This window comes from Oncorhynchus nerka, linkage group LG11 (genome assembly GCF_034236695.1).
Source record: "Oncorhynchus nerka isolate Pitt River linkage group LG11, Oner_Uvic_2.0, whole genome shotgun sequence".
NCBI classification, from domain to species: domain Eukaryota; kingdom Metazoa; phylum Chordata; class Actinopteri; order Salmoniformes; family Salmonidae; genus Oncorhynchus; species Oncorhynchus nerka.
The window spans coordinates 26,920,122-26,942,461 of NC_088406.1; the positions used below are offsets into that span (position 1 = coordinate 26,920,122).

General features: G+C 43.3%; 1 protein-coding gene across 1 annotated transcript; it reads right to left on the bottom strand.

Annotated features, from left to right (window-relative positions):
- Positions 1 to 4,814: 4,814 nt before the first annotated feature.
- Positions 4,815 to 15,164, bottom strand: LOC115136629 (sialate:O-sulfotransferase 1-like). Its single transcript, XM_029672197.1, has 9 exons — positions 14,821 to 15,164; positions 10,914 to 11,718; positions 10,582 to 10,696; positions 7,319 to 7,503; positions 6,981 to 7,102; positions 6,642 to 6,816; positions 6,253 to 6,417; positions 5,856 to 6,056; positions 4,815 to 5,653 (listed from the first exon to the last, which is right to left on the bottom strand). The coding sequence occupies exons 2-9, from the start codon at positions 11,332 to 11,334 to the stop codon at positions 5,301 to 5,303; spliced, it is 1,737 nt and encodes a 578-aa protein (XP_029528057.1). The 5' UTR covers positions 11,335 to 11,718; positions 14,821 to 15,164; the 3' UTR covers positions 4,815 to 5,300.
- Positions 15,165 to 22,340: the final 7,176 nt, after the last annotated feature.

Below are 22,340 nucleotides of genomic sequence, written 5' to 3' on the forward strand. Positions count from 1 at the left end.
TCTTAAATGCAACACCTTGACACCTCTCTCCTGCTGCCAGAAATAGGGGAGAAAAATGACGCTCAGCAGAATACACCATGCAACTAAACATACAAAATCACCACACACAAATCATACTCATGAAATTAATGTGTACACATGCTTTTCTATCGTGCAGTTCTGTCAAAAACTAGTCCATGGATACAACTAATATGTATTATTGTCATACCTGGACAATATATGCCTATGGAATGGCTATAGTGTGCATTACTTGTCCTGTTCGAATGCTCTATAGGTCTTACCCTGACCCAATCTGGTGGATTTGATATATAATCACTGATAAAGACAGGAGAATGTGAACTGGTGAGTTAGGTCTGATGTCCCTGGGTATATGTATTTATTAATGTTGAGGTAAATTGCAGGTTCAGACATAACACGTCTTAGTAACCTCTTGATTAAACGTTTGCTTATTCTTCCATAGTCACAGTAGTGGTATGACGATGGTGAATCGACCACAGACAAGATAAGCGGAAAAAAGTATATTTTGATAGAACTATCCCATAATCCTAAAATATTATTTAATGTCCACATGATGGCGCCAAGTGTACATTAGACTGGAAAAACAATAGACTTGCACCTACCAATACCAATCTCCAATCTGTATTTAGCATTCACTTTCACCAAGTGGCACTGGATAATATTAACCTGTAGCAGTGAGTGAGTCAAATCACTGGGGAAGCCAAGCCATGTCACAACCTACACTGTATGTGTTGTGATAATTGTGTTGTTTGCTGTCAAATCATATGCCTTACAGCCGTGATATATAGGCCTATAGGCCGAGACAATAAGAAGACAGTGGCAGAATAAATTCAACCACACCTTTGTTTTATGATGAAACCGGATAGCAACTTCTGTCCAGTGAAGTCCACGACACATATTGCATGTAACAGACAGTTAGTTACATGACAGTCAATCATTCAATCAAATGTATTTATAAAGCCCTTCTTACATCAGCTGATGTCACAAAATGCTGTACAGAAACCCAGCCTAAAACCCCAAACAGCAAGCAATGCAGGTGTAGAAGCACGGTGGCAAGGAAAAACTCCCTAGAAAGGCCAGAAACTAGGAAGAAACCTAGAGAGGAACCAGGCTATGAGGGGTGGCCAGTCCTCTTCTGGCTATGCCGGGTGGAGATTATAACAGAACATGACCAAGATGTTCAAACGTTCATAGATGACCAGCAGGGTCAAATAATAATAATAATCACAGTGGTTGTAGAGGGTGCAACAGGTCAGCACATCAGGAGTAAATGTCAGTTGGCTTTTCATAGCCGATCATTCAGAGAATCTCTACTACTCCTGCTGTCTTTAGAGAGTTGAAAACAGCAGGTCTGGGACAGGTAGCACGTCCGGTGAACAGGCCAGGTTTCCATAGCTGCAGGCAGAACAGTTGAAACTGGAGCAGCAGCATGACCAGGTGGACTGGGGACAACAAGGAGTCATCAGGCCAGGTAGTTCTGAGGCATGGACCTTGGGCTCGGGTCCTCCGAGAGTGAGAGAAAAAGAAAGAAAGAAAGAAAGAAAGAAAGAAAGAAAGAAAGAAAAAAGAAAGAGAAAGAGAAAAAGATAAAGAGAGAGAGAATTAGCAGGAGCATACTTAAATTCACACAGGACACCGGATAGACAGGAGAAATACTCCAGATATAACAGACTGACCCTAGCTCCCCGACACATAAACTATTGCAGCATAAATACTGGAGGCTGAGACAGGAGTGGTCGGGAGACACTGTGGCCTTGAATGGCATTGGTGGTACAGCATGGTTAAGCAAGTTAATGTTTCAGACATTTTCAGACCACTAAACAACTATTGATTTAGAACCACAGAGGGTTACCGCAAGTCGCAAAGAAATCAGGAGATGCCTCCACTATTTCAACAACTTCAACATTTAAACATCATCAAATCACCTATGCTTAGTCTAATACAGTGGCAACTGAAAGAAACCAAAAACAATTTAGTCCAATCAACATAAGCTAAATACGATGCGGCTGTCTATGGTTCTGTTTCTGTTTGTGTGCGTGGGCGGGCGTTCATGCAAATACAAAAACATGTTGACTCACCCTACTTGTAGAGAAACACCAATGCCATCCTCCTCTCTTTCATGCTGATGAAATGGTCTTTCACTCTGTCATACAGTACACACTTTTATTTTATGTTGTCCTAGGCTACCTGGCTAAAATGCTTGCTCACTACTGGTAGCCTAACTTCCATTCATGGGCAACATTAGCTAGTTAACATTAGCCTTCTACATCTAGCTGCATATTGTATTTCCATCCTCTCAGGCCAGGGGCACAACAATGTATGAATAAATGGTGGATCAGAATTGCTGTTAAAATCATTGGCCAGTACAGAGAATGAAGTAAAAAGTCCAAATCCCAATCTCCATCCATGGCTAATTTAGGAATAGCCACAGGAGGACAACAACACAACTAGATGCAACAATTCAAGTTGTTTCTATTAATGACGTATGCTCTCACAATTCCTTTTCACTGCCACGACCATTCACAGTTGAGCTCGCACAGATCAACACTGATTGGAATTTTTTTCTTTTTCGTCAAGGGAGGCCAAATTCTTGTTGGCTTCCCTTGCATTCAATTCTACGCGTGGCAACAATATCATACTCGTTTGGACCAGACAGCATCAGATAGATGGCCTACACGTAGAGAGACAGAGGGGCGCTGTTCACTCACTCTGATGCTTTCTCCTGTGAGATACATTCAGCCTCCGTGGCATCCATGAATACACACCACTGATAATAACAACCTTACTTCGGCCCCCAATAGAAAAATACGCTCAGCATGTATTCCCCATTTCCCAGAATCCCACGTTAATATTTTATACCCAAGGTTTCTGCTTAAATATACCTTTTTATTTTCAGGATATACACACTTTATAATGTGTATTTGTGTAATAAGGCCTAAAAGACAACATGTAGTTCTGTATTTTGAACTATCACTTTAATCTCCCACTCTTGATGTGGACTTCAGGAAACAGCAGAGGGAACACCCCCCTATCCACATCGATGGTACAGTAGTGGAGAGGGTAGTAAGTTTTAAGTTCCTTGGCGTACACATCACAGACAAACTGAATTGGTCCACCCACACAGACAGCATCGTGAAGAAGGCGCAGTAGCGCCTCTTCAACCTCAGGAGGCTGAAGAAATTCGGCTTGTCACCAAAAGCACTCACAAACTTCTACAGATGCACAATCGAGAGCATCCTGTCGGGCTGTATCACCGCCTGGTACGGCAACTGCTCTGCCCACAACCGTGAGGCTCTCCAGAGGGTAGTGAGGTCTGCACAACGCATCACTGGGGGCAAACTACCTGCCCTCCAGGACACCTACACCACCCGATGTCACAGGAAGGCCATAAAGATCATCAAGGACAACAACCACCCGAGCCACTGCCTGTTCACCCCGCTATCATCCAGAAGGCGAGGTCAGTACAGGTGCATCAAAGCTGGGACCGAGAGACTGAAAAACAGCTTCTATCTCAAGGCCATCAGACTGTTAAACAGCCACCACTAACATTGAGTGGCTGCTGCCAACACACTGACTCAACTCCAGCCACTTTAATAATGGGAATTGATGGGAAATGATGTAAAATATATCACTAGCCACTTTAAACAATGCTACCTAATATAATGTTTACATACCCTACATTATTAATCTCATATGTATACGTATATACTGTACTCTATATCATCTACTGCATCTTTATGTAATACATGTATCACTAGCCACTTTAACTATGCCACTTTGTTTACATACTCATCTCATATGTATATACTGCACTCAATACCATCTACTGTATCTTGCCTATGCCGCTCTGTACCATCACTCATTCATATATCTTTATGTACATATTCTTTATCCCCTTACACTTGTGTCTATAAGGTAGTAGTTTTGGAATTGTTAGCTAGATTACTTGTTGGTTATTACTGCATTGTCGGAACTAGAAGCACAAGCATTTCGCTACACTTGCATTAACATCTGCTAACCATGTGTATGTGACAAATAACATTTGATTTGATTTGATGTTTTCAAAAAAACATTTAGCAAATATTTCCCATCAGTGTATCGAATGCTGTAGACAGGGAGAAACAGAGAGAGAGCGAGACCAAGACAGAGATAAAGAGAGAGAGAGAAAAAGAGAGATAGAGATAAGGAGAGAGAGAGATAAGGAGAGAGAGAAAAAGAGAGAGAGAGAGAGAGAGAGAGAGAGAGAGAGAGAGAGAAAAGATACAGAGAGAGAGAGAGAGAGAGAGAGAGAGAGAGAGAGAGAGAGAGAGAGAGAGAGAGAGAGAGAGAGAGAGTACCATATTACACAATTGTAAATCCAGACACTCTGGTACATAGTGCATCGCCCACACAACCAGTGCTGCTGCGCTTATCAGCTCAGTACAGATTAGTATAGAGGACTAGAGACTTGCCCCTCTTCCCTGAGCTAAACCTGCAGGCTGGGACTGTATGTCTGGTCTTGTCCAGGGCTGCTCTCTTGAGCTGGGACAGATCATTCTGTCATGGGCCTGCTGACTCTCCCTCTCCCTCTCCCTCTTCTTCTCTCTGGGGATGTAGCCCTCAAAATACAACCTGACATCATTTTCCCACTTCCCTTGGCTGTAGTGTAGTTGATCCCTCAAGATAGTTTTTGAATAGTGGTTTATTTGGCTAATTTGGTTACTTGATGGTCTAATTATGCTTATGTATTGACACCACCTTATAAACACTCCACTGTTAACTCATATTACAACAGTATCCCTTTCTGAAGACGTTGCTTGCATTAAATCATTTAAATGTTACTTTATTATGTTGTAATCCAATATATAGTTTGTATATTTTAATCACAATAACAAAATTCAAAAGTGGGTTTAACCACAGGATGTAGCCTATAGTTCTTATAGGATGTACCATTTATTTAGAGTTTATTTAAAACAGAGGAAACCGTTTCCATTGTTTGGTACACTTATAAGTTCACCCCCAATGAGGCAATGTCCCAAAAAGCCTAACAATTCTAAAGCAGAAAGACAGTTCTTTGATAAACCAGTGCTTCTAAAACATAGAAAGTGTTCTGTGAGAATAGCCTCTGTGTATATGACTATGTTTCCTTTGCATGGCACGCTCCTGATATGAAACACTTTCTCTTGGGTTGGATAGGGGATACCCATCCATCCGTGCCACCACAGCTAAAAGGCAGTGTAAACCGAGGAGGGACAGGGTAGTGGACGAGGTGGAGATCAGGGTTATCAGAGTTTAGCTGTCCATCATCTGGGCAGGTACTCCAGTGGAAGGCCTGTGTGGTTGCTGTCCCGGAGAGCCTGGTCCACCGCATGGATCAGTCCATCTATCAGTCCTCTCATGTCGGGTGTGAAGGGGTCGAAGGCGGGCTGCCGGACCCCGGAACGTTTGAAGTGTCCATCCTGGTTGCTCTCGGCACACAGCAGTTTGTCCTCTGTCACTGTGGTGTTGAGGAAGGAGGTTATGGATCGTAGCTGGGGCACCAACGCTGTCTGGAGTTCCTCAAAGTGGACCACTAGGACTCGCCGGCCGAACCGCAGCCAGTCCAGTACGTGCGACGCCCACCAGGAGGCGTAGCTGCCTACAAACTCAGGCCACTCTACAAGGGGGGAGCATATTATTGTGCAGTACTTTTCAGAAAGAACAATGTCAACTCACACAATGCAGACAGACACACAGACCCTCCCTCCTGCAATAAAAAAAAAACGGTCCCAGGAGATCTCCTACTTTGGCTGGTGTACTATACTGTACATGACTAATACATGCCACAATCAAACCCAGATTCCAGGCTGGCTCTGTACCTTTGGTCTTCCAGTGATGATCAGAGGCGTATCCCAGATGTCCTGCACACTTCCTGTTGAACTCAGCCATGAGGGAACGGTACGGGCTCCTGATCAGCAGGATGACAGAGTCGTACATCTCTATCTCTCTCTTCCCACTCTCATGTGTTTTCACACAGATGGTCCGACCACTCTTCCAGTAATCCTTCTCGCCTTTGAAGCCTACACAACACCAAGACACAGATACACACACCATATGGGAAATATTTTGTTTTCGTCATTGGCCGTATAGGCCAAGCCAGACAGAGGGGTATGGATGATAACTTCATTTTTAAAAATCTTGAATTTATTATGGACAGAGAGCTGGATCTGCACAACAGGCCAAGGACAGAAGTGGTTGTACAGTATAGGAGCTGACCTCTGTTGTAAAGGGTTCCATCAAAGTAGTAGCTGCCTGTGTAGTACCCTGTGGCCAACTCTATGAGGTGTCTGACCCAGGTGTTGCCTGCTCCTGGGAAGCTGGAGAGCGCTACCAATGAACTGGACTTCTTCGGTAGGAACTTCCTCTCTGTGCATCTGGAGTCTGGGAGAAAGAAGGAATTTAACATTTTAAATCAGGATGGGAATTGTACATAGTCTGCTCAGAAACGTACTGAATTGCAGAAACACAATTTTAACATCTTGAGTGGAATTGCGTGGTGCAAAGTGGAGTTTGGTGTCATGCCGGAGTGGTGCTTAAAATTATTTCACAAGGTTGGCTGTATTGGATTTGAAGGACACCTATTTTTGGTTGTTTGATCGTGTTACCTTGGACAGGTGTCTGGTAGACCTGGTAGAAGTGCTGGAGGGTTGATGGTAAGGAGGCCTCAGTGGTGTTGCTCTGTGAACAGTGCTTCTCCTCAGCCGGCTCATGGAGAGTGAAGTCAGGAGTAGCGTAACCACAGAAACAGTCCGAACTCCTCAGCATAGCCAGAGGAAACTCCTAAGGCCAGGCAAATGTGGTCACACTTCAAACAAACTAAAACGTATAATGGGTTTATAAGACATTCAAAAAGTCTTCATAAGCATGTCATAAATGCTGAAACAATTTATTTATAAGCATCGTTATACTGTAACATCCTGACAACGGCACCCTAGGGGTCCAACCTTGTTCATGCAGGCCTCTATGCAGGACTGGGAGGTGAGGTTGGGCTGGAGCACATGGACCAGAGATGTAGAGGAGCTGTTCTCAGGCTCCCTGAAGCAGCCGCGGTAGCGCACGTTCCTGTCTGCAAACACAGAAGAGGTAGTTTGCACAGCTGCAAGTCTTAGCCATATGGCTTCAATACAGACCTATAACATACCTGAACATTCCCTGTAAGCAGAGCCCTAGACGTGTCTGTGTAGGTGTGTAACAGATGTGTGTTCTCCTGACAATGAATGCGATGCTTTCAATCTCCTGCTGTTCCCCAGCTCTCAGATTGGACCAGGTCCCTGATACTCACATCTCCTCTGGCCTGGAAGCACATCCTCCACCGTGAACACTGACAGGCGCCCAACACCTCCACAGGGGGAGCCTTTCTCCCCTTTACAGTCCAAGTTACACTCCTCGTCTCTCACACGCAGGCTGGTGATGTGGTTGCCACAGTAACACTCCGACCCATACTCCAGACCAGCAAACTGGTAGCCACTGTAATAAATGACATTCAGATAGATATAAAACTCTGGTAAAAGTTTGCATCAACTCACAAAGTATTCACAACACATCTGTAATCACTAAACAATCTGGTTCTTTGTAAAAAAAAATAAACGTATTTCATATATTGACTTCCTAAAAAGTCTTATTTTTCAAGAGTAATCTTTGTCTATAACTATGCTGAACCATACGTGTATCACGAGAACATACAGTATGTTAATAATGAATTCAACAGCAATGCAAATGCAGCACGCTCCTCAACCCTAGGGGTTAATTAGGGGAGCACTGAATGTCTCGCTCCCTTTGCTCTGCTACACAATTAATACTGACAGAGACTGAAGCAGTCTGCCTGCCTGTCGCTCCCTAGTCCCCCACTGTAGATCTCTCCATCTCTCCAACCCCCCCTCCTCAACTCCTTCAACATCTTCCCTGGGAGACCAGAGACTACAACACTTCTCACTGCTCCTCTGCTCACACATCCTTAATTCGAAGGCTTCAATTTCTCAGCCTGGGACAAACCAGCTAGTGCTCTGCTCCTGCAACTGTAGGTCTGTGCTTACTCTCTTCCCCCAAACTCTCTTCCATTACTAGTTAATACAAGTAAAGTATTGTGGAACTCCTCGGGTGAGTCTATGCCTATCAGTGGTGGGCCGTCAGGGCCAGCAAGGCCTTCTCTGCTGGCCTAAACATCATCAGAATATCATTTAAAAAATATATATTTTCCCACAAATATGTATTAAATTATTCCCCAGAGTAAGAGTTATACTCTTCATTTCATAGCTTTCCTCTTGGTTGCACTGCTTCCAGCCCCAGGTTGAGATTTGGAGGGCTGGTCTTTATGTTAGATCTGTTATCCAATCATATTCAGCCATCATGTGTTGCCAGGGGCCTAAAATCTGCCCTCAGGCCTTCAGAATCAACAGCTTGTAGTTTAAAGTGAATCGAGATGAAAATTTTGTGTCAACCAATCAGCTTTAGAGTTGGCTATTGTACGCCTGCTGGCTGGTTCCAGTGTTACACAGGAGCCAGCTAGCAGGCGTAGTGCGTGCACGTCTTTTGATTGGATTACCAATATCGAGAGGCAGGTCCTATATGGGCAGGTCTATGCAAACCTCAGAACTAGGAAACTGAATTTGATAAACTAATTAATTTGCGTACTACTAAGCTGTTTTTTTTAACCCACAATGGCGGAAGGAGGAGAAGATATCGATTTGGTCGAGGATATAATTATAACGCCATTCTCAAGACAAACTTTTCAAGAAAAGTTAGACATTGTCAGGAGAGGTCGCCCGACGCCGACGCTACAAAGCCTGTCACAGGCGGGAAAGGGGTTCGTTCGCCACTTTCAAAGTTCCAACTACGAGCGCTATCAATGGCTCACAGGCTCCGAGAAGCACTGCAAACTGTAATGCTGGGAATGCCTATTATTACAATTGAACGAGAGAGGGGCAGGTTCAGTCAAATCTACGATGACACAGCGCGCATCTCAAGTTCACCCAGCGCACGCAGAGGCCCAGTACAAGGAGACCCTCACACATACTACCAACAACTCCACAGCAATATTCTGGACAACATTATTTGCCATTGCCAGATACGACACAGGTTTCAAGACCACGAAAAATGTATGTTTCTCTCCCTCCTGGACCCCCAGCACTTTCAGACCTACCGGAAAAAAATCCCGCAAACAGCCTTCTCCAGTTTAACAAAGACACGGAACACTGTTCGACCTATCCAAGCTAAAAACAAAACAGAACTGACTGTAATGTATGCTATGACTGATTTTGAAGGGAAAAGTCCCTCTGATCTCCTTGATTTCCTTAAGCAGAAAAATCTGAATGAGGACATGGGGCAACTTTACACATTGGCATGTGTGACAGTGACTATCCCCGTGTCCACGGCTTCTGTCGATCGGTCATTCTCGGCTTTAAAGCGAATCAAAACGTATTCCAGAAATGCTACTGGACAGACTCGGCTTTCAGCATTAGCCTCCATGTCGATAGAAAATTACTTATTGGTGGAACTAAAACGCACAGATAGACTGTACAACAATGGCTCACAGGCTCCGAGAAGCACTGCAAACTGTACTGCTGGGAATGCCTATTATTTGCAAGTGATAGATTTGGTGTTTGGAGCCACACTGGCTTTGCAAGCTTGAGTTGTCTAACCAAGGCAGCAATGAGACACGGCTGGGCACTTACAAGCAATGGTGCTTTTGAAAACTTTTGGGGACACCCGAGTGGATCTACAGCTCAACGAACAAGCGTGCAGGGCAACGGGAGCTGCACAATGAAAAGGTATTGTACTCTTCCCCTGCAATTCTATGAATAAAAATGTCAATTTCAAGGTGACGCAACGCCTGGTTTTATACTGCGTTTCTGTCTAAATGTATAGTGTCTAGAGCCATGGCATCATAATGATGGTAATAAGAGGTGGATTAATTCGGGTGGGACTGTGTAGGACCTCACTGAAGGCCCAGCCCCCAGGCCCACGGCACGCCACTGATGCCTATGCTATGCTAATTGTATGGTCTGCCTACCTGTGGGTGCATTCCAGATACACTGATTCTGTGCAGTTTAATCTGCAGGGATTATAGGAGGGGAATGGGGGTTATATAATTGTCACCTTCTGACCTTAGTTCCTTTGTTTTGTATTTTGTTTTAGTATGGTCAGTTGGGTGGGTTGTCTATGTTAGTTTGTCTATGATTTTCTATTTCTGTGTTTGGCCTGGTATGGTTCTCAATCAGAGGCAGCTGTCAATCGTTGTCCCTGATTGAGAACCATATTTAGGTAGCCTGTTTTCCATTGTGTTTTGTGGGTGGTTGTTTCCTGTTTAGTGTTTTTGTTTCACCTTTCAGGACTGTTTGTTTGTCGTGTTTGTTGTTTTGTCTAGTGTTGCATATTTCATTAAATAATATGAACACTTACCACGCTGCACCTTGGTCCTCCTCTCCTTCCCCATACGACAAGCGCTACAATAATGTTGATGATATGCTCCTCCTGAGATGTGAAATACTTCCTGTGTTATGAAAGATCTGATAATAGTGTGTTGATGCAGGATGGAGAGACAATTACCTCGCTGAGCAGGTATCCTGGCACATGGTGCTGGTCATTTTGCGGAAATCAGTGGATACAGATCCTCTCAAAGCCCGCTCCTTGGAATTGTCCAGGAAGCAGCCCATGTAAGAACCTTGCCATGAGAGCAAACAAACACACATACATAAAATAGCAAATCATTAGTTACAGGTTAAGTCATTTGTCATTGTGTTACTTCATTTTGTCAACCACTTTTTCAGGTAGTGTCTCCAAAACTTGAGACAGCTAATTTATAGAATACAATAGCCCTTCAGAATCTCCATTCTCAATGGCAGAGAATCATTTTCCTCATTTCTGGGATAGGTAGGTACCTTTTTGAGGCACATTCCTCCTGGGGGTGCTCCTCTCCACCTGTGACATATCCTTCTCCGTCATCAGGCTGTGGAACCAGCGCCGCCGCAGGTGTCGGATCTCCAGATTCCTCGACATGAGCCAGCGTGTTCCAGTCCTGTCATCCAACGGGCTCCCAGGCTGGTACCCCTGTCCCCTGGACATGATCTGTGAGCTCCTGCCCCCGTAGCCTCCTACCCTCACGGGTGGCATCCCCAGGGCCCAGGGTGTTGAGGGTAAGGAGGACAGTGGAGGGCTGGTGGCCCCTCGCTGGGTCACCACCAGGTTGGCCCGTTGGAGCAGCAGGACGCTCCCTGCCATGATGTAGGCCACACCTAGGAAGAGCAGGAACAGCTGGGTCCTCCGGAGGAAATGCTGCAGTCTGTAGAGGGGCTTGGCCATCGATCCCCTCTTTATCTCAGCCTGCCGCTGGCTTCAAACATATACAGAGCTCTGGTGTAAAGCATTCTATCTCAGTAACATCCTCTCTTGTCTAGTCATCTCAGCAATACGATTATTGTGGACTACAATACTTCTCACCACGAGAGGAATAGGAATCAGGAGTTGGTGGAGCCTAGTCGTTAAATGTCCTTAGATGTACCTCGACCATGATCCACTCAAGCAAGAGGTTCCGCTCCATAGCTTGTTGCTGTACGTATCTTGACTGTAATGCGAAGACACAGCCTCTTGAATCAGGATGATTCAGCCCACCTTCTCCAGAGCCAATGGAAGGCAGTCTGAATGAGGTCAAGGTTCAGCTTTCTCTTCTTATCCTCAAAGATGAAACTACAGATAGGAGACACAGGAGAAATATTGTGTTACTGAGGCAGAGTGGTTATGGTTGTATATGTCTCTATTATAAAGGAGAGGAGGTGAGCCTAAGTAAGTCACCAATTCCTCCTCTACAAGTTGGCAAACTATAAGTTCCATGTCTACTTGTTTACAATACGTAGTTGACATGCATGACACAAAACCAATTGCCTGAATGGTCTCAAAACTAGATCCTTCTCTTGTCCGCGTAACCTCTCACCTTCATCTCAGACTCAGCTTTGGAATACGGCCCAGTCCTAAACAAAGGCTTGACATGTGGCTTTCTTTCTCGCCAACACCAAGGGAGACCAGGGTGGAATGGAAATAAGCTTAGAGAAACATTATTTTCATGAGTTTATAGAGTAACTAGCAGATGCAAGTTTTCCTTCACAAAAATAATAGTTTTAGTAGCGTTAGCCAGTGATGACATTACGTTTTGTTTTACAAGAATGACTTATTTCCCCCACAATGCGAGATTCTCTGTGTCATCATCTAATCCATTACTTTCTGACATGAACCAACAGTGTGAGGTCAACACATTTAGCTCAGTCAGCTTTTCAACCCCCTCCCTTTCAGCAATAACATACTTGTATTTGCAGGAACCAGATTGCAATCGTCAATCTCAACTGGGCCATACAATACTTTTAAACCTTGTGTTTCATTATAGAGGTAATGCCAGTTTTCCACTGAGGTAACTCAGTTTTCTACTGAGTTGTGGGTTGCATCTTCTTTCTTGAAAATGAATAAAACATAGGAACCCTGCAGTTTAAAGCTAAACCTTTCACTAATGAATGTAGATTATTTCTCAAACAAAGCACATTTTAACCAGGACTTTGTGTATGGCATTTACAATTTAAGGCATTAATCACATGCAAAATAGGCTACTTTGAAAAGGAGAATAAACTTTAAAACCAGATTCAAGAAGTATAGGAAGGCTGGCAATAAAGCACTGTCGTGACTAAGAGAGCCTTTACAGACAGATACATTTATCCTTCCAAAAACCAGCCAAATCTCTTAATAAGTTTCAGGACAAGATAAATCTCTTGCAGGGTCAGACAAATCTCTCGAATTTTCATCCAAATTCATATCCTGATATGCCAGACAGAGCTCCCTCTTACACGTTTTATTTGTTTTGCCTCAGAGGAACTGCCTCGCCTCAGAGGAACTGCCTTGCCCCAGGCAAGCACTGAGGCACTTCTTTAGTTGCTCTTCTTTATTTTTCTTTTCATGTTGCTCCATACTTCCTGGAACCCACGGACTGTCTTCAAGTGCAGTACAGACGAGGTGATTATCATAAACATAGTCGAGCTCTAGAGTAAGCGCCCTTTCATATGCTTTAGCCTACTTTCACATCTTAGACAATCTTGTACATTTTGCCAGTTTGAATTTTGTTTTTTCCAATAAATAAACCTTACTGTGGCATTTCTGCAAATTATTTTATTTTTGTGACCAAATTTATATAAATGTATTTGTTTTTATAAGACAGAAGCATCAGTCCAAGAGAATAAGTTATTTGTATGTATATATTTCTGTAAATTCTGACCCAGATTTTAGGGTATGAGCCGAGACTATGCTAAGCCAAGGACAGCCTCTGCATTCGTGACCTGTGTGGAATACACTCAGCCACTCCTGAGAGTGGTCCAGGGCCGGCACTTACCAATCCTTTAAGAGCCAGCCAGCAAGGGATATATATGTAGTGCTGCATTAATATTTTGTTAGTAAATGGAACATCTTGGGTTATTTACACTTTGTTTTTCATTTCCATTTGCAGATTGATGGGCCAAGCCATTAACAAGCCACAGTCACTAAAAACCACTCAATAAATGGCTGCAAAAATGATTGCAAATGCCACATCCTGAACACTTTTTTATTGACTACTGAAATAAAATGGATCCATGTGTAAAGAATGAGTATCTGCACCAAGCTCTGCTGCAACGATACTTGTAGTGTATTTATTGAAGAACACATGGTTATACCTGCAAGTGTGTTTAGCAGAAAGCTTTAACTTGCAGTTACAGAATGTTCTGTTGTAATATTTTGCTTCATCTGTCTATAGCTGATGTTGGAAATGGTATGAATCCCCTACTGGGTCTTCTATTGAATTTGTATTGAAGATTAATATATTTGTAAATCTATGATCCAACATAGCAGAAAGTTGTTTTTTTCTCCCTTTATATAGCCAGTTATGGCTTTGAGGAGGACATGTTTGTCTTCTGTCTACTCCACATGTGACTGGTGGCATGCTGGCATAATACCTGATCCTCTGACACATTCATTTCCACCTCCATTTTCCCAACCCTGACAACTAGTCTCCAACCATTCTCCCCTGCAACCTTCCACCATTCTGCTTTTCCTACCATGGCCCCAGCTGCTGAACCCAAATGCCCAGGAGGCTGTAGCTTGTGATCCACCCTGGAACACAAATCAGCTCACACAAACAGCCCACTGAATACCCCATTCAATACTAGATTGGATGGAGAGGGGTGGTGTGTGTGTGTGCGCGCGCGTGTGTGTGCGTACAAGAGAGAGAGGGGGGTCTTTCTCTTGGTCTTTGTGGAAAGAAAACAGAGGGAGACATTATCCACTGAGGGCTATGTAATGATCTGCTGTGTCTTGGGCATCAACCTAGCACCAATAAGGACTCACACTTCGATGTTGTATCATATTTAAATTGGTTTTGAATTGAGAGACTGCGGTAGAGCCCTTTCTAAATGCCATTATAAGTTGGGGAAAAGTGGGACCCTTTATATGAGGAAAGATTTTCCAAAAAATCAGGTTCAATTTCAACTGATCAAAAACAATCTACTATCAATAATTCCACTTGTTTGCATCATGTAGATTTTCGCATGGCCTCGATGCATTATTTATACATCACATCAATTTACAATATAACCTACAACAACCCTTTTAAATCTCCAAAGTCACATTTGAGGCTATGTTTTCAATTGCCGTTCAGTAGTCTAAAAAGTTCACGGGTTAGACCATGCACAAATGACTTATTAACACGTTAAAACATCAGCATATAATAATTCATAAATCAATACAGCTCCACAATTACAAACATACTGTAGGTCTTACCATAACGCCAGTATCTCGATAGTAGGCTAGGCTAAAACAAACGAACGAAAAACGAATCATTAACAAAAGCTACATATGTTAAACAAATTCTGCACATCCTTCATAAATGGCATCCGAGTGTTCAGTCCTTCAGTGTTTCTGAGTCGAACTGGCGCTCATCATTGTATGTGGCGATGTTTATGTCTCTTCGTCGGCCTCATCTCATTCTTTTTATTTTCACATGTAATGCCTTCTAACGCGAAGTTATTATAAAAGCATTAATCCCAATATGTTAATCCTCGCCATGTCGCCTCGGTCACACACACAGCAGAGCAGCATCACGTTTGTCTCTATTCGCGCACAGACCCAACTGTTTAACCGGACAGAGACAGGGATACAGCGCGCATGCTCTTCAAGGATACTCCTCACAGCTCGATGTGCACTGTGCACGTTTTCCACATTGTCTGCCTAATATAGCGTAATCCTTCATTCTATTACATTCGATAATATTTACATTATTTGTAAGAATCATATAAAATATTTTAAAAAATAAGTATATTTACTTTCTGTCATCACATTCATTGTGATATCAATTAGGCTCCATCATGGAACATTGTCATTCATTTGTTTAAATACTGTGATTCTAGATAGGTGCCCCTGGTTTTACAGACACCTATTATTAATGTCTGTGAAATATCGGTGAAAATAGAGATTGGCTTCTGATCTTTTTTTGCTGTAGACTGGAAGCTTCCTATGGAAAGGGAATATGTGTGGCTTGCATTTGAAATATGAGACTCCAACAGCTGCATCGGTGTTATGACATCGATGGATCAATGAGATCAGCGCTAGCCTGAAATTACAAACGGAGTGGAAGAGGTGCAGCTGTGGATGCTACATTGTCAGTTTGTAGTGCTAGTCTATTAGGCTAGGTTCAGGCCAATTCTGATATTTTTTCTTTTTTTCTCACTAATTGGTCTATTGGCCAATCAGATCAGCTCTGAAAAAGATCTGATGTGGAAAGATTGGATGTGATTGGTCAAAAAACCAATTAGTGGGAAACATATCAGAATTGGGCTGCCTGTGTAAACACAGCCTGACTGACCTGTTAATGAGAATGGTTAGGACATAGGAGAGGGAAGACTTTCTGCTGGCATCGCTTGTTTACCTTGTTTACACACACACACACACACACCAGATGATTGTTTAACTGAATTCTACAGTGGGCTTGGTGCTAATCAATAGGCTTGGTTTTACTGTTGATGGAGAATATAGTGGCTGGAGAAGGAACAGGTCTTAGCGCAATTAGAAATGGATAGTTATAGTACTGATCAGATAGAGCATCACACTGCAGCTCTGGTCATTGCTCCCTGTCTCCCCTGCTAGATGGAACTAGTTCATCCCTGTGTGGTTGGGTCGTAATGAACACACTGATTACTTTTCCTAATTGGAAACAGACACACGGAAAGGGTCTCTGTATAGAACAGCAGGTGAAGTATTACTGTAAAACATCTCATCCGTCATAGATCGTCACTGCAGTGCAAACTCCCACACACCTCTCCCATGGGTATATGAGCTTCATGCTGTATGACCTTCATGCTATCTTGAGCCTTTGGAGAAGCTCTCGTATTTACACTTACATTTCACACTGTACAGTCATTCTGCTCATATTGACAAAAAAAGCTCATTTATTACCCAGAGTGCCTTGTGTCAATGTGCACAACACCCTGCAAACTACAAGTACTGTAATTACAGCTGACGGTGCCTGGCACCGACCACAGCCTTGACAGAGGTATGCAGTCATATAAAACCTAATTAATATCAGATGTTAATGGATGCCTCTGCTTTGCCCTTGATGCAGATGAGAAAACCCTATAACTGTCGCAGGGACAGAGAATTAGCATAGCTCCTGATGTACCCCAGGCTGGAATGAACTCTCCAGAACTCTAAGGGTTCTAATTAAATCAAGAGGCAGAGATCTGTTCCCAGTTTTTCTAAAGTTATCTAACTGGATTTCGCCTATCGAATAGGATTAAATGCATAGAAATAGAACAAATAGAATGGGAGTCCCCATTCAATTCAATGATTCATCTGTTCTATTCATTCTATTTCTATGCATTCAATCCTTTCCGATGGGTGAAATTCAGATAGATACATTTAGAAAAACTGGGCCCAGGGGATAAAGAGGATTAATGTTAGGAGGCCTCTGTAAAGTCGACTATACCTCACCCTGGGTCTGGATTAACACCTTCTATACACTACAGGTTACCATCCATGCATGCAGGCTGCATATATAACACGGATATAAGACACAAAGGCTTATAGCAAGCGTTCCTTGGCTTTATATTACCGTCTATAAGCAAATAGAGTACAATGCATCTGACTCTAGTCTGTACACGGACTGCCTGCCAGTGACAGATATATTCATCAGTTTGCCGTGCAGTAATGTCCAAGATAATGTGTTTGTCATCTGGTCCGGACATACAAATCAGCTTATCCCCAGGGGCTAAACTGAATGAAGCAATGCATATTAGTAATGAATGAATCCAGGGCTGACTCAGTTCAACATTGACCTCCTTTACTATATGAAATGTCAGGAGTTGACATATCGTGGCAGTCCGGAGTTACAGGATATGTTTTTATTATGTTTGTTTTTAGCCCCCGCCACCCTCCTCACTCAACCTCCATGTTTGTTAGCATCCGTCGGCTATTTCTCTCTGCCCTTTCCACTTGCTTTGTTTGCATTCAGTCAGAGTACATTCACACGCCAGGAATGAAAGGGAGGGAGAGTTTTTGCCCTCTAGTTACCTGCAGGGATGGACTGAAACAGTGCCGCTTGAGTTGGCCTTTTATCATACAATGAGCCAAGAGTGATATGTCTGTCTATTGGTGCCAAGGGCGAAGGGGGAACTGAACTTTAAAGTCAGCTTTCCACACTCACTTGACCATAGAGCAGTCACTTGGACGGAGCTGAGTGATTGGATGCTTGAAAAATGCAGCCTCAGTCCATGCTCTAATTTTGCCATTTAGACTCTTCTCCTTCTCAGACTCTGTTTCATCACTGCCTGCCTGGTCTGCACTCTTAGTGTAATGTTTTGTTTAGGATCATCTGAAATGTAAAAGGGATGGGTGCGTTGCAAATAATGTTTTTGTTGTTGCTTGATGACTATCATTTGTAAACTCTGGCATGCGTGCCTGGGATGCAATTTGTTTTATGGTGCCTTGTTACTTAGCTTTACATTTTTTGCTGGTAAACACATGAGTTGCAATGAGATTAAATGACATTGCTATAAATTGCTATTACATGTACCTCTCATTAGTGGGGGAGATGAATGCTGCTTTTAGTGGAGCTGGCTTAGTCTGATAGATGTGTCCATGTTGTTGATCCAGCATTAATGAAGTTATTAGTATGGACACTGGTAATGCAGGCTAATTTCTATTTCTACTGTGACATAATGGATTTGAGGCTCTGGATCAAGAAACTATAACGAATCTGATTGTGTCACATTTATTTTGATGAAGATATGCTGAGATAATGAAGACATCATTCAGCTCCCTGAAATCACTCAGAGCTTAGTTCAAATACTCATCCCCCTTTCAACCCCACAATTGCTTTGATTCTAGATTATACAGAGATTTATCGTTATAGAGACATTCAGATGGAGCCCTTTCATAGACCGGCTGACTCATAGAGACAGAGAGAGGAAAGAGAGCTGTGGGACTCCGTCGGGATGTGAGGGTTGTGCTTGGTTAGGGAGAAGCCTGAGCTGTCACCTCCTCCACTGACATGGTCTCAGGGCAGCAGGGCAGGACTCAGAGCTGGCTGACTGGCTCGAAGTTGGCTGACTGGCTCAGAGCTCAGAGGGTGCGGGGGGGGTGGAACCAACAGACCCCGATCTGAATGTCCGCAGGCAGCCAGCAGGTTATCCAACCGGATCGACAGGTCCACTAGCTGGTCGAACGGGAGGGTGGTGTCTCTGCAGGCCAACTCCTGTCGGACGTCCTCGCGGAGACTGCAGCGATAATGGTCGATCAGGGCCCTGTCGTTCCATCCCGCGCCGGCAGCCAGTGTCCGAAACTCCAGGGCGAACTCCTGGGCGCTCCTCGTCCCCTGCCTCAGATGGAATAAGCGTTCACCCTCCGTTCTACCCTCGGGCGGGTGTTTGAAGACTGCCTGGAAGCGGTGGGTGAACTCCTCAAACTGGTCCAACGCCCCATCTCCCTCTCTCCACATGGCGTTGGCCCACTCCAGGGCTTTCCCAGTGAGGCACGAGACGAGGGCGGACACCCTCTCACGGCCCGAAGGAGCCGGGTGGACGGTTGCTTGGTACAAGTCCAGCTGCAAGAGGAACCCCTGGTAGGTCGCAGCCGTCCCATCATATTCCTGGAGAAGGGAGAGATAAATCCCACTGGGACCAGGAGAAGGAGGGGCGCGTAGTGGAGACCGCCAACGCTGTCCTTGGCGGTGCCAAGATGGTGGAGCATTGTTGCGTGCTCCTCTACCCCTATACCCGGGGTACCTGCTCCTGCTGACTCCATAAGTTGGGTCCGGTATTCTGTAAGGGGTGCGTACTGACGGCAGTTGTGTCAGACGCAGGAGAGCAAAAACTGTATTTCCAGTTTAATAATAAAAACTCACCGGAAAACAGAACAATCAATAAATGGGTACATAACCCGACGTACACCTGATATAACGTGCACAAGCACTTACAATAAACAATACCAGACAATGACATGGGGGGAACAGAGGGTTAAATACACAACATGTAATTGATGGATTTGAAACCTGGTGTGTGGGAAGACAAGACGAAACAAATGGAAAATGAAAAGTGGATCGGCGATGGCTAGAAGACTGGTGACGTCGACCGCCGAACGTCGCCCGAACAAGGAGAGGGACCGACTTCGGAGGAAGTCGTGACAGGCTCAGAGCTAGCTGACTGGCTCAGAGCTCCACACTCGCTGACAACTGACACTCTCACTTCACTGGCTCACTCAAGCAGTGAGACATGGCAGGGGGACATGGCAGAGAGAGAGAGAAGGCTGTGGGGGGATACCCTGAGAGACTATGATGGAAAATGTCCAGGAGTCATCACATGACCAGGGTTGCTTTCTTTCTGTCATGAAAGGTAGCTGCTACCTCTGGAAAAAGAGAAAAAACTTGAAATGTGTATATATCTTGTGGATTGTCATGAATAAAATAAATGACCACCTTGCCCTAGCTGTTTCCAACACTACTGTGTTCATCCTGCCAGCTCTACTTTGGTTCTCTTTGCTGAGTTGGACACTGTCATGGGAATTGTTCTGCTTGTTAGATCCACTTAAGAAAAAGCCTGGGGATTCATTTATCAATATTGTGTAGAAACTATTCAAAAATACTACTGACCAATGGAATTTAGAATGTTCGTAAGCATAGAAAAAGTGTGATTTATCAATCCTATGAGTGTCATACGTACAGCGATAGGAGATCATTGTTGATAAATACCAATTGTTCTCAGCCTCAGTGCTCATGCACAACCTTGGCTATTTGTATTTGAAATGTCTGTAATTAACCACATGTCACGCCCTGACCTTAGAGAGACTTTATATTTCTCTATTTGGTTAGGTCGGGGTGTGATTTGGGTGGGAATTCTAGTTTTTCTATTACTTTGTTGGCTGGGTATGGTTCCCAATCAGAGGCAGCTGTCTATCGTTGTCTCTGATTGGGGATCATACTTAGGCAGCATGTTTTCCACCTTAGTTTGTGGGATCTTGATTTTGTATAGGTGCTGTGTAGCCTGCAGAACTTTATGTTAGTTTTGTATTCTGTTGTTGTTTTTCGGTGTTCATTTGAAATAAAGTAAGATGTTCGCCTACCACGCTGCACCTTGGTCTAATCCTTCTCTAAATGATCATAACACCATATATGATCAAAATCATCTCTTTAAACCTGTGGAGAACATACAACGCCGTATCATGAAATACCCTACAACGGTGCAACCCCCCAAAAAGTTGAAAAATAAACATTTTCCGAGATTGAAATAGAGGTGCTAGTGTCAGAGATTGAGTACAACCAAAAGACTGAAATAGAGGTGCTACAAATAAAATTACGTCAAATCACATTATATCTACAGTAGCTTTGATCGGAATGATCATGTCGACATCATACATTCAAAATCTTAGCTAGCAGTCATCCTCATGAATCAAGTCGACAATCTACTGGCAAATCCTTTTTAATCCTTGTCACAATTATAGATAAAACGTATCGGTGCTCATCGGCCATTGGACATAAACATTACACAAGTTGGAAGTCGCAAATTCAACAATGAGTGGTTTGGAAGGAATCAGTGTGGCTAACTGCAAGTATTGCAAAGCAATCATTGGCCTGCTATTCAGTGGAGTGGCTGTGTGGTCCCAAGTCTAAGATTAGGGGTCTCTAATCCTAGTTTAAAATTATAAACATTCAAAATTGGCCATGCTGTCAATAAAGCATGTTTTGTGCTGTGCTCAAAACAACTGTTAACTCTGAACTGCAAAATCAGACTTTAGTGAGTTCAAGACAACTGGGACCTCAGGAAAAACGAGCTACAACTGGGAAAATTTAATAATTAAAAAATTATTAAAGTAGTTGACAATATCAGTCGGTTTTGTAGTGAATGAGCCACATGATTCAATGAATGATGGAGCTGAGTTTGCCTTTTTTCCCAACATTTCATTGAAGGTGATCCATAGCTTTTTACTATTATTCTTTATGTAATTTATCTTTGTTTAATAGTGTATTTTATTCTTCTTTTTATTAATTTTAGTCACGTGATTTCTCAATTTGCAGTACTTTTGCCAATCGGTTGTGCAGCCAGACTTATTTGCCATTGCTTTTGCCTCATCCCTCTCAACCATACCATTTTTTCAATTCTTCATCAATCCACTGGGATTTAACAGTTTTTACAGTTGTTTTCTTAATGGGTGCGTGCTTATTAGTAACTGGGATAAGCAGTAACTGGGATAAGCAATTTCATAAATGCGTCAAGTGCGTCTGTTTGCTCCTCATTACACATCACAGACCAGCAAATATTCTTCACATCAACAACATATGAATCACTACAAAACTTATTGTATGACCTCTTATACACTATATTAGGCCCAACCTTTAAAACTTTGGTTTTCCTAGATATGGCTACTATATTGTGATCACTACATCCGATGGATCTGAATACTGCTTTCAAGCACATTTCTGCAGCATGAGTAAAGATGTGATCAATACATGTTGATGATTTCATTCCTGTGCTGTTTGTAACTACCCTGGTAGTTTGACTGATAACCTGAACCAGGTTGCAGGCACTGGTTACAGTTTGAAGCTTTTTCTTGAGTGGGCAGCTTATTAATAGCCAGTCAATATTTAAATCACCCAGAAAATATACCTCTCTGTTAATATCACATACATTATCAAGCATTTCACACATGTTTTCCAGAAACTGACTGTTAGCACTTGGTGGTCTATAGCAGCTTCCCATAAGAATGGGCTTTAGGTGAGGCAGATTAACCTGTAGTCATATTACTTCAACAGTATT

Bases quoted from the DNA above. Each gene is read 5' to 3' on its own strand.
- LOC115136629 (XM_029672197.1), bottom strand. From the start codon at position 11,334: ATGGCCAAGCCCCTCTACAGACTGCAGCATTTCCTCCGGAGGACCCAG. The intron at 7,504-10,581 runs GTAATTGTCTCT...CATTTATTACAG, and splicing joins CAGGATACCTGCTCAGCGAG to TGGCTACCAGTTTGCTGGTC. The intron at 5,654-5,855 runs GTACAGAGCCAG...CCCCCCTTGTAG, and splicing joins TCATCACTGGAAGACCAAAG to AGTGGCCTGAGTTTGTAGGC.